Source organism: Pagrus major, chromosome 2, assembly GCF_040436345.1.
Source record: "Pagrus major chromosome 2, Pma_NU_1.0".
In the NCBI taxonomy this organism is placed as follows: Eukaryota; Metazoa; Chordata; class Actinopteri; order Spariformes; family Sparidae; genus Pagrus; species Pagrus major.
Genome location: NC_133216.1, coordinates 29,928,792 through 29,945,099, shown reverse-complemented (window position 1 = coordinate 29,945,099; position 16,308 = coordinate 29,928,792). Strand labels below are relative to the sequence as shown.

General features: G+C 42.2%; 1 protein-coding gene across 2 annotated transcripts in view; it reads right to left on the bottom strand.

The window, feature by feature from the left end:
* phldb1b (pleckstrin homology-like domain, family B, member 1b) overlaps positions 1 to 16,308 on the bottom strand; it is a 76,127-nt gene that overhangs the window by 31,207 nt on the left and 28,612 nt on the right. For both annotated transcript variants that reach the window (XM_073483701.1, XM_073483709.1), the window contains one exon: positions 1,154 to 1,471. In XM_073483701.1, the coding sequence (XP_073339802.1) occupies positions 1,154 to 1,471 (318 nt within the window). The remainder of the gene's footprint in view (positions 1 to 1,153; positions 1,472 to 16,308) is intronic.

The following is a 16,308-nucleotide window of genomic DNA, read 5'->3' as shown; positions in this document are numbered from 1 at the left end:
GAAGAAACAGACATAGAGTCGAGGTGATTGATAAATGAGAAACATGCAGCAGCCAGTGTTAAAACAGAGCTGTCATTCCTTAAAAGGCAGCCTGCGGCCCTCCTACGAACTGTAGCTCTGTGGAGCTGATGTGTTCTTCAATGTAAGAAGTGATTACTGTAGACTGTAACCAGTATCCACAAAGCACTCACTGCCGAGTCATTTGTTGAGTCATGCACCTTGATGTTTCAGCTAATGTCCTCAGACTGACAGACACACCTTCATCTTCACCCTGATGCTGCTGTTCTGACTGGTTATGCAGGGTCACTGATATGTTGGACATTAGCTGATGTTCACATCACATGCATCCATTTAAAAACATATTCTAAACAATAGCAGCAGCTCATCAACAAACACACATACAGTATCTCAAAACAACACCTGCTTTTATGTAACGAGTCAACATGTGTCTAACAGTTTACACCAGCTGTTTTAATCAAAGATTGCAGGTTTTCATCTGAATCACACGCTACTGTGTACGCTCAAAGGTGAACAAATGAGCGAAATCAGATGATGTAAGGAGTCACTCACATTTTTCCTCACTTAAAAGAGCGTTTGAGAGCAGAGGACACTTTACTTTACTTCTGGGGGCGTGGCTATGGGTGGTGACATCACATCAGTGTCTGAATACGGGCTGTGTGCACTTCTCTGTAAACTGAGCATCACTATTTATGCAGCATGTAGACCTGCTTAACAAAACCAGAAATACATCTCTACGATATTGGCAATTGATCCTGAATGGAATGTAAAAAAAAAGACGTTTCTGAGAAGTTTGGTCTGTGTAAGAAATATCAGGAGGAACGTTTGGTACAAACTATGGCCTTTCACTCATGGAACAGATTAGAGTATAAGAAGCACGCAGTATGTTCAGAATGAAAACCTGCACACACCTGGGCCTCAACAGCTAATGGCCAACTGACCAACTCATTCAGACATTCAGATGGCTGATGACAAGTGAACAACTTGTGGTCTTTTGTTCAGGATCCTATTAAAAACCCCTGAAGCTCACTTTAAGAAGCGCTGGTGAAGCAAAGCCGAGCACATCATATGCACATGCTGGTTCCACAGCGGCATGCAGAGAGCGTCTTTGTTGGGACATAAGCGTCCCTCTGACCTGTCTGTCTCCATTGTGCAGTGCTGATACTGTGGTGGGAGCAGGAGATGTCCTCACCTCCTGATGAGTGCTCTCTGTACTACTACACTCCTCCTTCAGGTTCTCCTCGTCGCTCTCCCTCTGTCTCTGCAGCAGGCGGAGCGTGGCAGAGGACGGTGTCCCTCCCAGGACATTTTCCATGGACGGTCTCCGGCCCAGGCCATCTGTCAGGCCCCCGGGGAAACCTGTCCTGGCAGAGCCCAGTGGCTCCAGGCCTGTGCTCTCTCCTTTGTTGTACTCAGCACAGAGGTTCAGGATGGTCTCCAGTCGCTGCCTCTCCTGTGGGACATCAAGCAGGACATCAGATTAGGGTTTGACTGATCTCTCTGTTCCTCACCTGTTCCCTTTGACATTTTAAACACAGCAAGTTTGAGTCTAAAACACATCGTCAGCCCCTTACACATACCATGACTTTAAATCTGAGCCTGTGTTTGGCTGCTTAGCAACCCAAACTAAAATTGAAAAAAATCTAGCTGACTAGCTGTATCCTATTTTAATAAAGGGACCAATATTACACACTCATATATTAATGTAAGCCTCCATCAGATTGCATCCAGTCATGGTAGGGACCATGTCCCTGCTATTTCATTTCCTGTCCAATCTGAAGATGACAATCTGAAGAGGGCCAGCTCAGACTGAGGAGCAGAGAGCAGAAAATACATTTTATATTTCAAACTATCTCGCCCAGAATGAAAAAAGTATAGCTGTCATCTCCCAAATGTCCTATTTGACTGAGCTGAATCCTCACAAATCCACCACGCTGGTGACAGATGGGACTCTTTAAGTCAACTTCTATGTAAATACTAAGAGATATTTATGCACGTGTATGGGTCGGGGTTATTTGTCCTGAAACAGATGCTAAAATTATAAAACAAAAGGCACATGACATTACTAATTCAATTACAAATAAATGACAGAACACTTCAGATAACATGGAATAGAAAGGTAAAGTGAGCTGCAGGTGTTACAGACTGTCTAATAACTGGTTGATAAGCAGTGTTACATTAACACAATATGGTGGATAGGATATATTTAAGAGCCAGCCTCAGTCTCAGTCAGAGCAGACATGGAGTCTGTCATGACGTCTGTCAGCCCTGAAACAACACAGCAGCCCACACTGCCCTCTCCCCCCGGGTGCTTCATGGGAGTCAGACTCTGTGACTGGTAGTCCAGCTGTCACTATGAAGGTCAGCCCACCTATGGGGGCCCCTGGCAGAGCAGGCCAATAGGGTGACCTCTGAACTCTCAACATCAGCTGCTGTCTGCTGCTATAGGCCTCAGCTGCAGACACAGCGTCTCTGAGACACAGCACTGAGTCTTAAAGATATATACAGTACCAGTGCTCAGCTCCTGTTCTCCATGCTCAGACTAACAGGATTATTTAAAAGGTATGAAAACAACATCTGCATCATGATAATTAGATAGATTAACAGTGTATACAGTGAGTGATGGGAGGTCATAAGCAGAAGTTTGTGTCGGCTCAAATGCCGTGTAGTAAACCAACATTAGCTGTGGCTAAATGTAGCTACAGTTAGCAAACTTTACACATTAGCTTAAGAACAGCTAATGCTGACCAACAGTGTTAATTGCTTTGGAATGCACAGTATTCAATTTTTGCCACTAGTGATCTCTCAATGAAAACAAAACAAAAGAGACGAGTAGTGTGGGATCGCCTTTGTCGATGAAAATCTGTGTGACTGAGGCACAAATGTTCACAGACGAGGTAAAATGTAACAGTTTTATTTACGTTAAGTTCAGGCTGGTTAGGCTGGTTCCTTCCTCACTCTCTGACTCTCTCCCAGACGTTATAGTGACAGGCGGCCAAATGATGTTACCTTGACTAAAGTATACACAACTCAAAAAGATATATAACTAAAACGGCTCTCAGTAGAGCGCAAACCTCCGCCTAGGCCCAACAGTTCCCTTCAATTCAATCAGGCCTAATCCAATATCTTATTTGTTTACCTATGGCAGCTGAACAAGAATGCCCTCTATGAAAATATATCTTAATTCACTAGATCCAGATTTTTATTTGGATCCCCATCAAACTGTACTCTTTGACGGTTTTTAGACATTTTAATGTGCAAACGTTACATATCATATATTTATATAAGTTCAACCCTGCACTTTTCAGAAAATATGTGCGATTTCTTTTCAAAAGTTAGATTTTTTTGTCATTTTGTGGTATTCAGTGAAACACCACTCAAAGTATTTGCATCAAGGACTTAGTTTCAGCTGGTTGACCTCCCATCATGCCAAGAGTAACTCAACATGGATGTTTCTGTTCTGGTCAAATTTAAACAAACTGACTTCCCACAACTGGCGATGAGTGAAATATATCAGACTCAGCTTTGAAAAACTCATGTTGCTCATCAAGTGTTTGCTTGTTAACAGACTGTCTGGAGCCAAAGAAGCACCATGTTACTTGACGCTCCTGTGATTTAGTTCAGGCCCTGTCTCTTGTTGTGTAGGAATACTTGGCAGCTAAATTGTTCTCACCCACAGACAAATGTCCTGATGGATCCCCACCCTCAGACCGCAGAGAGCACAGCCTTCACACTGAGGGAGCATCTGCATGATGAGGAGCTACAGCCCCACATTAGCTTGAACCTGTAATCTGGGACCAGTTAGCTTTTAACTGAGTGGGTGTGTTGAAAGACCCCTTTGGGCTGTGGAACAGTGCTGCATATTCACAAGAAACGACTAACTTCAAACATTTACTGGCAAGTCTACAACTACTCATGAGTCCTCCCACTCAACATCTGCTTCAACATACACACGGATTAGACCACTCAGCGTTCTGACGCCTGTCTCGTTCATGTCGAGGAAGCTGATTGAAAGCTGGCACTATCATTGTCTCATTTGATCGCCAGACAGCCTTCAAGCTACTGAACCTGTGTGATGGATGAGGAGCAGGATCACAGACAGATTTCAGACCATTAAATGTGTTTGGCTGCAACATAAATCAACTTGACGCAGCATCAATGCCTGACATATGCAAACTGTGCTAAAATTATGTTCCTAATCAACTGCATGTTGACAGATTTGCGTGAATTCCGTATTTGCCGTTTTCTCATGTGGGTCTTTTAAATACCAGAGGAATTTTTATGTTTCGAGGTTGCTGCTGCCACAGGCACTAAAAACCCTTCAGTTTGTAAGTGTGTAGGTCTCTTTGTAGATATCATTAGCAGCTCCCTCAGGGCTCTGAGAAGGAACAAGGTAGTACACAACACATGAGTGTGTTAATCCAAATCTTTTTACTAGATGCCATGCTCCCATGTCCCAGTTGGACATATTGAGGTTTTGGCTGGGACATAATTCCACAATAGTTCAATGAGGCTGTGCAAATATAGGCCTTTCTGTTCTGCCCTGATGGATGACTAAGACATACTTCCCAAAATATAGCAAATAGCTTCTCTCTTTTAAAATGAGCATCATAAAACCTGTACACAAAAGGTTTCCCAAACACTCATCTGAAATCTACCTGAAAATAAAGATTAAAGATCTGGGTATATACTCACTCTCATGGTGGACCCTGTGAGCAGCTCAAACCTTCAAATGAGACACACATTCAAGCCAAGAGAGCTTGGCCAAAAGACAGATGAACAAACACTGGCCTTTAAAAGCCAGTAACACCCCCTCCATGACACCACCACGACAACGAACCCCCGTCCTGTGGGAGGATCAGAGGGTGACGGTGACGGAGCTCCACGGCAACATTCAATCATCTGCTGTTCAGAGAAGCTTCTCACGTCTGAAACAAAGGTTTCATATCTGAGCTGTTCCCATGGTTAGAATATGACAGGTGTGCAAACTTTACTTACAGTAACACACACAAACCAACACATTTAACACACACAGCACAGGTGCCATAATGGGCCAATTTGCATACCATTAGTCATGTGTAAGCTTCATTAGGCTATCTGCAGACATCACAAGGCAAAATGAAAGTGCAGGAGAAAGCTGGAAAAAGAGCATATTACTAATTTTGAAACAATAAATGCAAAAAATTCTAAAAAAAAAAGTCTAACTATGTAGGTCATGTAACTGTGTTTATCTTGGAGGGAAAAGAACAAAGACACAAAAGACTCAAAGAAACCCTGACACCACAGGACAACGACTGGCCTAGCTTAAAAAAAGCTAAATATTTAGCTGTATACTAGCTAGCTACCTATCCTGTTGTTGAGTGGGTGTAAACCCATTTTTCTTTACAGTATTTGGCCCACAGTGTCAGGTCATTAGCCTTTGCCTAGACCCAACTTGTAACTTGAAAGATGCCGGCACGCTAACTACATAGCTAGCTAAACAATGAGCCAGATTACAAACAACAAATAACATTAATATTAACATATCATGTCAACATGTTATAGCATCACTACAGCTTTTAACATTACTAGATATAATATCTGCTGTGAATGTTTACAGTACATGGAGACAGGTTGAACAGATATGTAGCGAGCTAACAAGCTAAACTGATCCAGACACAAATTCTAATCAAAGGAAAATGTTCACAAAGAGCTGCTCCATTTCTACTGAGCTACACACCAGGTTCACAGGAGGCCATGCTACATCACCTGAAGTCTATACAGTATGAACCTGTCTGTAGTTCCTGTCCTGCACACCTGACTTAATTAAGTCCAACACATAGCACGCTTCGTTACACTTAGGGTCAATCAGGTGTGTAAACAGAGAGCTAGGAAAACAAATGTAAAAACCCACAGTCACTATGATTAACTCTGGACCATCTCCTGAAACACAGGAAGCTGATCTGTATGTTAGCAGTAGAAACAGCCTCTGTGAGCGCTGCTGTGTCACCAGGGCAGAAAGAGAAAAACCACGTCACAAGCCTGAAACCATCAACAATGTGATATACACAGACACCTTAAGCTCAGTTTAGCCATGTTTGCTAAACACCTCCTGCCGTCAGACGCTTCAGTCATTTTTAATAACCATCTGTGAACACAGACAAACTTTGCCTCGATGATTCATCGCTCAGGTCAGCTTTCTGTATAACAGGAAATTGTCTTCTCATTAATAAATTCCCATATTGCCTTTCAAGACTTATAGTCAACCGTATTAACAGTAAAGTAATACAATCTTACAGTACTGTAGGTGGGTGACATTTGTGTTGGAGTGTACAGTTCATATAAATCCCATACACGTGAGTTTTACACAAAGCCTTGGTGCAGGGTCCAAGTCCTCCAGACTCAGTGTCTATGAGAAGGGAGGGGGTGACCCTTCCAGACAACCAGGAGTGTGTGGAGGAATGCCTGGTTCCCAGAGTTCCCAGAGCTCCAGCTTTCATCCACTCCCAGACAGCAGTTCACACAGTGCACAGCCCTCCATGTCTCACCTGGTTGGTGGCTCTCCTGACAGCTGGGGTTCATGAACACACCTGAGGTTGAAGATGCTGTTGGTGACGTATCTTTCAACATTTGAGAATTCTATGCCAAAAATTAACAAACTGCTGTTTGGATGGGAAATTCAAAAGTGGTGACATAATTATAAAAGTGTGTTACAGCAGCAAGTAACAGGCGGTTACAGGATAATGGCACATTGAACCTCTGTAGCTGCCTTAAAGAGTCAAAGTTATATGTACCTTGCTAATGTGAAATAAAAAGCAAATTTTACTGCTCAACTTTCACATACATGAAATATAAATACTTGAAATTCTTCACATTTTTTCTTTTCTTTTGAGCTGCATATGGCCCTTCATGTGCTCAGTTTGAGAGCCCTGCTGGAATAAGACCAGAAACTGGGAACAACAAACAGAATCTATATCTAATATTTGCTAACATTGGCTGACGGTAAGATACTGGTCATAGCAGAGCAGGTAAGGCTGCAGTGCATTAACCCCAGAGTGTATTTAACAGAGCGTTGCTTATGAATCCACATTCATTTGTAAGAAGAAGATTGTGCTATTTGATCTTTGAAAGATGGTGCACCATGTTGCTTTAACAAACTCATTATGGAGTATTATTATTATTATTTGGTCAGCTGCTGTTTTCTCTTCCAACTGTTTTTATAATAAATGTGCAGCAGTTAAGAATAATCCCGTTCATTTACTCTCATGTAAGCTGACACTTTTCTAATGTGACATGTTACATCTCACTCAGCCAGTTTTTCCTCATTTAGTCAGCATGCTCTCCTCACTTTACTCTTTACTTTCTGTATTTTCATCCTCCCAGCAGTCAGCATCTCTTCCTCATGTCTCCGTCTCTCCCCTGAGAGTCACCGTCTCCTGTTTTCTCTCATGCCCTTTAATGTTCCTCCCTCCTCTTCCCCTCCTCCTCCCCTCCTCCTCCCCGGGCACCCCGGGGCCATCCCCCGCCTGTGTACCTTTGATCAGAGCAGATACTTTACTGTGCAGCCGTATTCTTCTGTGCCATGTTCACCTACGTCACAGGCGTAAACACAAATCTCACGCGCATAGTATTTCCAGACTAAACCGGGAAAGTTCAACAAAGCCTTATTCTCTACATATATCTGCAAGCGCTCTGTAACAGTCTGCAAAACAAACCCCATTCATGATCAGACTCTGATCCTCGGAGGGTTCATCGTGTTCAGGTCCCATGGGAGGAACAAACAGATGATCCTAACAACAGATATTTCTTTTTTATTTTCTGTCGCTGTATTTTCCCGAGCTCTGTGGAACACATGAGCATCAAAGCAGGCACAGGGAATAGGACAAGGAGGCTCTCCAGCGGCAGCCAACCTCTCCCATTAATAAGCTGGTGGTCCTCCATGTTGATGTCACTGGCACTGATCTCAGGATGAAACTCTGGAGTTGTTTCTCCCGATGGGGGCGGCTGGCATTTAAACCGCTTCAACTGGGATCCAAACCCCGGAGGCGTCTCTAAAAGTGACGACCGGGTTCCAGTTATCACGTCAAACACTCCCAGCATAGAGATGAGAACATCAAAGAGCAGATACAGTGATTAAAGGCTCGATGGGAGTCGTGTTTTCACATCCTGTAAACACTGCTGCTGATAATAAGCAGGCTTATGGCTTGATTATTGTTATAGGACAGAGATAAGACCCGGTCTGCAAGATGTGCAGTCAGTTGCATCAGCTTTGTTGAGTAAAACAATTTGCTATGCGTGAGACATTAGGAGATTAAATATCAATCCCCCCCCCCAAAAAACTAAAAGTCAATAGCAGCTGGTTGGTAGAGTAGCGCTGCTGTACTGTACATCCATGTGAGAGTTTAGCCGGAGGAGGTTCAGACAGCATTCAGCCAAAGTAAACAGCAGTACCAGCACACAGCCGCCTGCAGCTCAACACACACTCACACAACTGATGTTAGAGCCCGACCAACACTCCATGTTTGGGAGGATGCAGAATTCTGCGACCAATGTATCAGTCGGGCTCTAATACAAACATATAAACACACACTTGATGATGATCCCTCAAATGTGGTTATCAAAAGATAATTGTGTAATGGAGGCAGGATATTTTATTGATGGGTCAGTATGGGCGGATAATATCGGCCTACAAATACAGTATATCAATCGGGCTCTAGTTTATGTAACAATATAACTTGTTTAACCACATGTCACATTATTCTCCAGTTGTTTCATCAATTAGTCGATGTACAGAGGAAAAAATGCATCTCTCTCCTCTAAAACAACCTCTGCTATCCCTCATCGTTATAACCACATGCATCTCTTCTGCCATGTCAACCACCTACATCAGTGCAGGCAGCCCCACAGCGTGACTTGGTGACCTCTTGACCTCGCTCTGCAGGAAAATCAATCTCTGCACAATATATGAGCTCTGAGATAAATCACTCTGGCACTATTTCTGTTGTATAAGTATCCAAAACTTCCCTGGTTCACCTTCCACTGAACTGATTTTTCACTTCTAATTGCAGGACAGTTTCCATACTTGTCCAACTATCCCTTTAAGTGCCCAACAAACTGTTTGGGCTTGTCAATAATATGGTTGTTCTGTCGTTCATTACATGTTACAGGATCCTTCTGATTCACTTGGAGATGTCACTTGAAAAAGCACCTACACAGCAAGTTTCTACCTGCCAGTAAACACACGTAACACATTTCTCAAGCTCCACTCATAAAACCTCCCATGTAGAGAAGCAGTGTGAAAGCTCCCCTTGTTAATGAGCGAGCCAGCAGAGAGCTTTAAACCACAGTGTCACATGTAGGCAACAGACCTTTCCAAACAGTACATATATTATCCAAACCAAACCAAAGAGCCATCACAGGACCATCAGCAGTCTATTTAAATCCAGTCAGAGAGCAACGAGTGGCAGAGCTTTGTTAATATTAGCAGCGGCGTCGGTTACCTTCATCAGAGCTGTCAAGCTGTTGAGAAAGACCGGCTTCTCTTGAGCCAGAGCCAGCAGGTACACCACGGCCTGCTCCCTGCTCAGACTCCGCCTCAGCACCGGTACGGTCCTGCTGCCACCCAGCACATGATACCGGTCCATGATACACACGTGCACGCACACACACACACAAACACACCCAGGATCTCCTGTGTAACAGGGCTGGTAGATGTTGCTTCTGCACAGCTCCTCCTGTACTGTAAAGTGATTTCACAACTGGCTGTGCTACTTTGGGACGGATGGAGAGTGGCCTACCCCCCCACCCCCCACCTCCACTCAGGTCTTGTGAGAGGAGGTGAGGACGGGGGCGGAGTTAGAGATCATAATGTGTGTGTGTGTGTGGTTCTAAGAAAAGCAGAGAGCTAACTTTATACCCAGAGCAGAACTTTACACTGAATGCACCGGCTGATAAATGAACCCAGGCAGGAGGTGTACAGGACGTGTACCGGCTTTAGCTTCAGCTGTGTAAAAATGTAATGTTCATCTGGGATAATGTAAGAAATATAACAAAGGTCTAATCTTTTTTTGACGATTTAATGTGGAAATGTTACATATAATGTCTTTAAATGGGATTTGGGATTAATGGAGAAGGCTGATATGGTTTTGGTGATACTGGCTTGGAAGAAAGGTGAGGTTTGTAGTGACAGACTGCACCATTTACCTGATGTTTCAATTATTAGTGAATTACCTTTGTATTTTTGCAGCAAATATTGTGATATTGTTATGAAGAATATTTTAGTTGTTGTCTTGAAGGAAGCACTGAAAGAAAGAAAAATATATAAAGCTGTTACAGCTAGCGATTGGTAAATTAATTGGTAGTCGACAGAAAATAAATCACCTATTTTGATATTTAATTAATAGTTTAAAGTCATTTTTCAGGCAAAAGCGTAACATTCAAACATTCTGTTGAGTTTCAGTTTGTCCAGTGTGAAGATTTGCTTTCTCTTTGTCTCATGTGACTGTGAACTAAATCTCTTTGGGTTTCAGACTATTGGTTGAACAAAACAATCTCAGCTTGGTTTAAAGACCACATGATTAATCACTTGATCAAGAAAATAATATATGTTTTATCATTACAATACATTTATACACTCAGAGTTTGTGCTTTTGTATTTTATGCTCTATTCTGATCATGACTACTGTCTTAATGTGCTTACAGTGTTTTACAATATTCTGTTCCTACGGACAGCTAAAGTGCTCAACAAAACAAGTAAATAAATAAATAAAGAAATAATAGTATGACATAAACAACCATCTGAATCCACTCAGACCAACTGTCTCTTCATAACAACAAATGTTACAACTCAGCTCTTTATTATGAAATGTTATTTGATCCCGTTTCTTTCACAACGAGAGTTGATGGCAAAAGCAATATTTGAAAATGATATATATATTTTCTCTTTATAAGTAATACGACAAACGTCTATGAATCAGGGTTGAGCCAATTATGTAACTGCGGCTCATATAAAGGAAATAACAGATGAGCGTATGATGAGTCAGATGTATGAGGTGGACTGCAGGCTTGAAAGGTGTTTCTAGTGTTTTTTTACTCTTTTTTACTTTTAATAAAGTTTCTACCTGACTGGACATAAAGCCTTTCTTCATGAGAGGGTGAATTTCCAGCGTGTCACTGAACAGTTAGACATCCCCCTCTAGTGGAGAGGTCACACAACAGCAGGCTGCACTGCTGCACTTACAACACACTTCTTCTAGTATTAAAAATGTGATCTTCCTCTGCTGTATATTCTCTGATGATCAATTTAAAATTATGGAGAAAATAACATCAACAGTGCATCAAGTGACATGACGCGCCCTCATCTTGTTTTCAGTCGAGGCGTGTTTGTTGGTGTTGTCTCAGGACTGGATTACTGCAGCTTTCTTTCGGACGGCCACAGAAACAGATTTATCTCTGTCCCAGATAAAGAGCCACAGAGTCTGCTCGACCATCTTATCTGTTGCAGTCTGTTTTCACCCAAAAACAGTAAAAATCACAGTCATGTGCCTCATGATGATTTGAACCAGTGACACAAACATGCAAAGAGGCAGGTTGATCCTGTAGTCTGAACATATACTGCTGCGTACCTGTTCCCTTTACAGAAAACAGAAATCCCCTTCAGCTTGAATAAAGTTACACCCGCTAGTTAGTGGCTACACTGTACCAGTGTAGGTGCAGGATATATTTGGCAGCCTAGGTGGGCAGTTTGGTGCCCCGCAGTAGCTGGACATATTTGGCCGTGTACTGTAAGATGGTGCAGTACACATGTGGTGTTGTGTTCGACAGTGTGAGGGTATATTTGGTGCACTGATCCTCATGGACAGTAGCAAAGATTCAAACCATGCAGGGAAGTCTTTTCTGTGTGTCACAAACAGCCCACGTGTGTGACATCCTGCTGGGCTGGTTCAGGCCAGAGCAGATTGGACACGAGGCCAGAAGACGACGGAGGAAACAGGGCAGACTTGCTCAGGTTATTGGTGTCAGTCTACCCTATGATGATGATAAAGGCCAGAGTCTGACTTCCTCTAAATCAAATTTCTGCCTGAGGAGAAATATTCAGAGCTAAACCCCCATCCCCTGACTTCAAGGTCAACTCCACATAAAAAAAACTGACTTGAGTCTCTTTGGACGTGTGTGTCCAGGAAAAAGCTTCATGTGCGCCTTTATCAAAGACGCATTAGGCAGTCTGTGACCTTCAGCAACCTCCAGCAGCTACCAGTAAGGACTGCAACAACAGATCTGCTTCTCCACAGGACTCTGGCTGAGTGCACCCCCCTTCCAGCCAGCACCACACAATCAAGCCAGCTAATTAAGAGTGGAAATCAAACAGGAGCTCCTCATTAAGAGATAATGTTTCACTGTGTAAAATTAACTCAATACTCAACCCAAAAATAGCTCTTGACAAAGTGATATTGAAGCTTCTCTGTCATTTGCTATTCTGGCTTTAGAGAGAAGCTTTCAGGCTTTTTTCAGCAGCTGAAATGTTTTGCAATTTCATCTGCACGCAACACTGCACTGAGGACTTGTTTCTATAGCACACAGACAAACCGAGAAAGCCTATGGTCTGCTCATTAAAACAATGATGCAGTCTTGACTAACGACATAGGAAAGATGAGGTCATCTGTGTGTGTGAGAGAGAGTCTGCCACAGACGAAGCACGCTGCGACTCGGCTCAGACGCCAAGTGTGTTTGCCAAGACAGCGTGTCAGTCAGACGGCCATGTGGTGAGAGCAGTGCCAGGCTGGACAGCTTGGATCAGACGGACACAGGACGACAGTCTTCCCTGCAGACCGGTCATTAGAGAGGGCTCACCTCCGGCTCCAAAAGGACAACATGATGAAGCTGAATTAAATGCTGCTGAAGGAGTTTTCCCTGTCTTCTGACTCTGGTATCACTGAACAGATATGGTGCTGCTCATTTATATGATGATATTTGAGGCTGACTCAGGTTTTTAAATGTTTTCTTTGTCATGACTACAAAGTTTTCAGTGATTTGCCTGTTGCTGTTTTCTTGTATATGGAGATGTATATGTTGCATAAGAATCTGTTAACTAGTATGAAGTTAGAGGCGACTCAGGACCGTAGGCGCGGGGACTGTGACTGTTTTTGTTTTCAATTTCCAGCAGTCTGAAGTAGCTTCCATCTGTCGGTACCATCAAACCTGTCTCTGCATCCTCTGGTCCTTCTGTCAGTCTGAGACAACTCTGAGACACTGAAGGGCAGAGAAGGTGATTTCTTTCTGTAGTTCTACTCTTGGTTTTGTTATCACTGCACTGCTTGAGACATCAGATTAGTTTCTCATTATTTTATTACTGTTTCATCATCGTTTGATTAACTAACAAGCAACTTACTAATTTGCAGCTGGTTGTCATGCCATGCAATGATCCTGACTTTTAGCTCCTACTATGAGTTAAGCTCCAACATGAAAGCATCTCATTAAAAGATTTTTAAAGTGTCATAACACACAATAACCCAGTGACATCAACAACAAAGCTCCTCCAAAGCCACAGAAGACATGACACAAGTGTTTTCACAGTGGATACTGAGAGATGCAAACAGACAGCAGAGGTTTATAAAAGTGGCCAGCACCACAACCACCACCAACACCACCAACACCACCAACACCACCGTGGTGCCCCTGCAGCATGCTGGAGTCATAGTTCACTTCAACCACATTGTGCTGGACACAAAACATTAATGGCACACAGTAGAGCGAATACCTCCGCCAAGGCCCAACAGCTCCGTTCTGTACTGACTCATAGATACCAGCTACCTAGTTATGCCTGTCATTTTTCATCAAGATCCATTATTCCCTCAGAAATTAATAAAAATGTTGGAAAAACAGTGTATTTCACAATGTTAAAGAAAGTCAGCAAAAATTCCTGGATCTGTCCTTTTTTTAAGTATTTCCAAAAGCTTTCCACTAATTGGGTTGAAAAAGTCTGAATGCCACACTGTAAATATTTTAGGTAAAGCACTATATAACCAACGGGGTATTAATCAATTCTACAGTGTAATTAAACTGCAGTTCAAAACCACCAACAGGCCAAAACCTGAAAGTTCAACATCAGCCTGATAGATCTCAGTATCTGAGTGTAGCTGCAGTCTCCCGGCAGCCTGCCGCTGCCCCTGAGCTGTGTACTCCTGTTGATTTCACAATAACACTCTTTTCCCTGAATAAACTTCTGCGAGACTCACTGTTCACATAACTTTGTTTTTTGGTAATCAGTTGTGTGAATGAGTAGCAGGCTGTGTGTGAAATGATTTAAATGCGGACGCTCTGGGGCAAGAAAAAAATCTGTCATGACAGTGAGTCAACTGTGACTAATTACAGGCCCTGCAGCTCCACGCCCTCCCTCCTCAAAGAGCTGCGAGTTTCTGCAGCACGAAAAATACAATAACATCACAGGCTGCTGAGGAATCCTGCTGAGGAGTCTCAGGCAGCCCTCGCTTGTCCCTGGATGCCTTATTCACTCCACAGAAACATGGTGTTCACCTCATGTGCCAGCCACTATTTGCACATCTAATGTCAATATTGTCTTTAAGTGTCTGGAAGTTGGACTAGTCCAAAGGTTGCTGTGGCTAATGACCTTTCAACAAGAACAAAGGATTCAGGTTTTGACTGATTGGAGTATGTGAAGGCTAATATGAGCAGTCGAGGTGCAAATAGCCTGTATGATATATCATGACAAGAAATTACAACTTAGTGTTTTTCCTACGAGTGTTATTGTTGTAAGAGTGAAAAAGCCTGTAGATCATGATAAGAGACTAAAACTCTTTACTGAACACATCCTGATGACATTCCTTTAGGTTAGCTGTAGTCGTTGGGGAACTCTGGAAGAGAGAGCTGCAGGGGTGATTGTTGAAGGCTAACCTGGAAGTTGGCATCAGCCTGGTACCCTCCACAAATCATTTTTACAGTGGATTTTGGATTATTGCAAAACATAATCTGTGACAAACACAGATTTACGTTTTGTTCATCAAGATAATCTTCACAGATGAACACCACTTTGTGATGTTTGAAGCGTGAATTAAATGTGTAGCAGTAAAAGCTAATGTTAGGCTACAAACAGACGACATCACGGTCACACGACTTAAACATCACCACCACTAAGCATCTAACTACACAATTACTATACAGGTTTTCTATAAACTGATCAATGTACAAATTGTAAAGTCAGATTAAGAATAGTTTGTAACTAAAGTGGGCCTGTAAAGACGGACTAGTGAGTAGATGAGTCTCCGTGTTCGCTGTGATGACGTTTAATGTCCCCAACAACCTCTGTAGTCTCATTTAGACACTTGTTAGCAACCGCTAACCGTTTTTAACACATGGAAGAGCTTTATAATTAAACTGTGGGACATTTAATGATGGATTTTATGTCGTAGAACAAAACATGTAAATATCTTCGATCGTGGTAACCACACACCTTATTTCACACATTTAACTGAAAACCAATTCAAAAAACTCTGACCGCAAAACGAGGGAACTGGAAGTACACAAATGCTAACTGATTTCTGGCTTTTAGACAGGACTAAATGAACAGGTATCCACCAAAAATGTTTAAAAAGGTAAAAAAAAAAAAAAAGTGTTTCTTTATTTGATCTTTTCAGAGAAAGTCTAATATGTTTCAGGTGTTTACGAAGGATATTCTAAGATAAATAAGGATCTATTACAGTATTTGTTGTTAGGATTTAAACCTGTTCATGATTTTTATTAAGCTTAACAATTACTGAGTATACAAAAAAATACAGAATCCTAAAATAACTTGAAATAACTAAACAAAATGAAATAACTTTTGTGTTGTACCGTCCCGTCTAAAAAATGTGACCCTCCCTGTTTATTCTCATGGGTCATCTCAAACAGTCACCCTTATGTTTAACTTGCGCTAGTTTGGGCTTTGTGGGAACTTATGTTTTTTAAAAGCCACTAAATCTGAAACATCAGAAAAACAATATTAGACAATATTATTTTTTTAATTATCATTTTGTTCACATAACAAATATTTTAATTACTTTTGAACCTGACATTGAGATGTTATACTGTCACACTGTTTCCTCCATCCCTAACCCCCTAACCCTAACCCTAACCTGAGAAACCTGTGAAAACTAACTTTTGTTTCTCATTCTGAGCAGACAGTGGACATGTGTTGGATTACAGAAATACCTTGATGATACAAAAAGAAGGTACGAACATTCTGACTTTTCCCTGAAGTTTGAGTGGGGAAAGCTAAGAGACTAAACCACCATTACCTTTCAGAGTACTGAGGTCAGA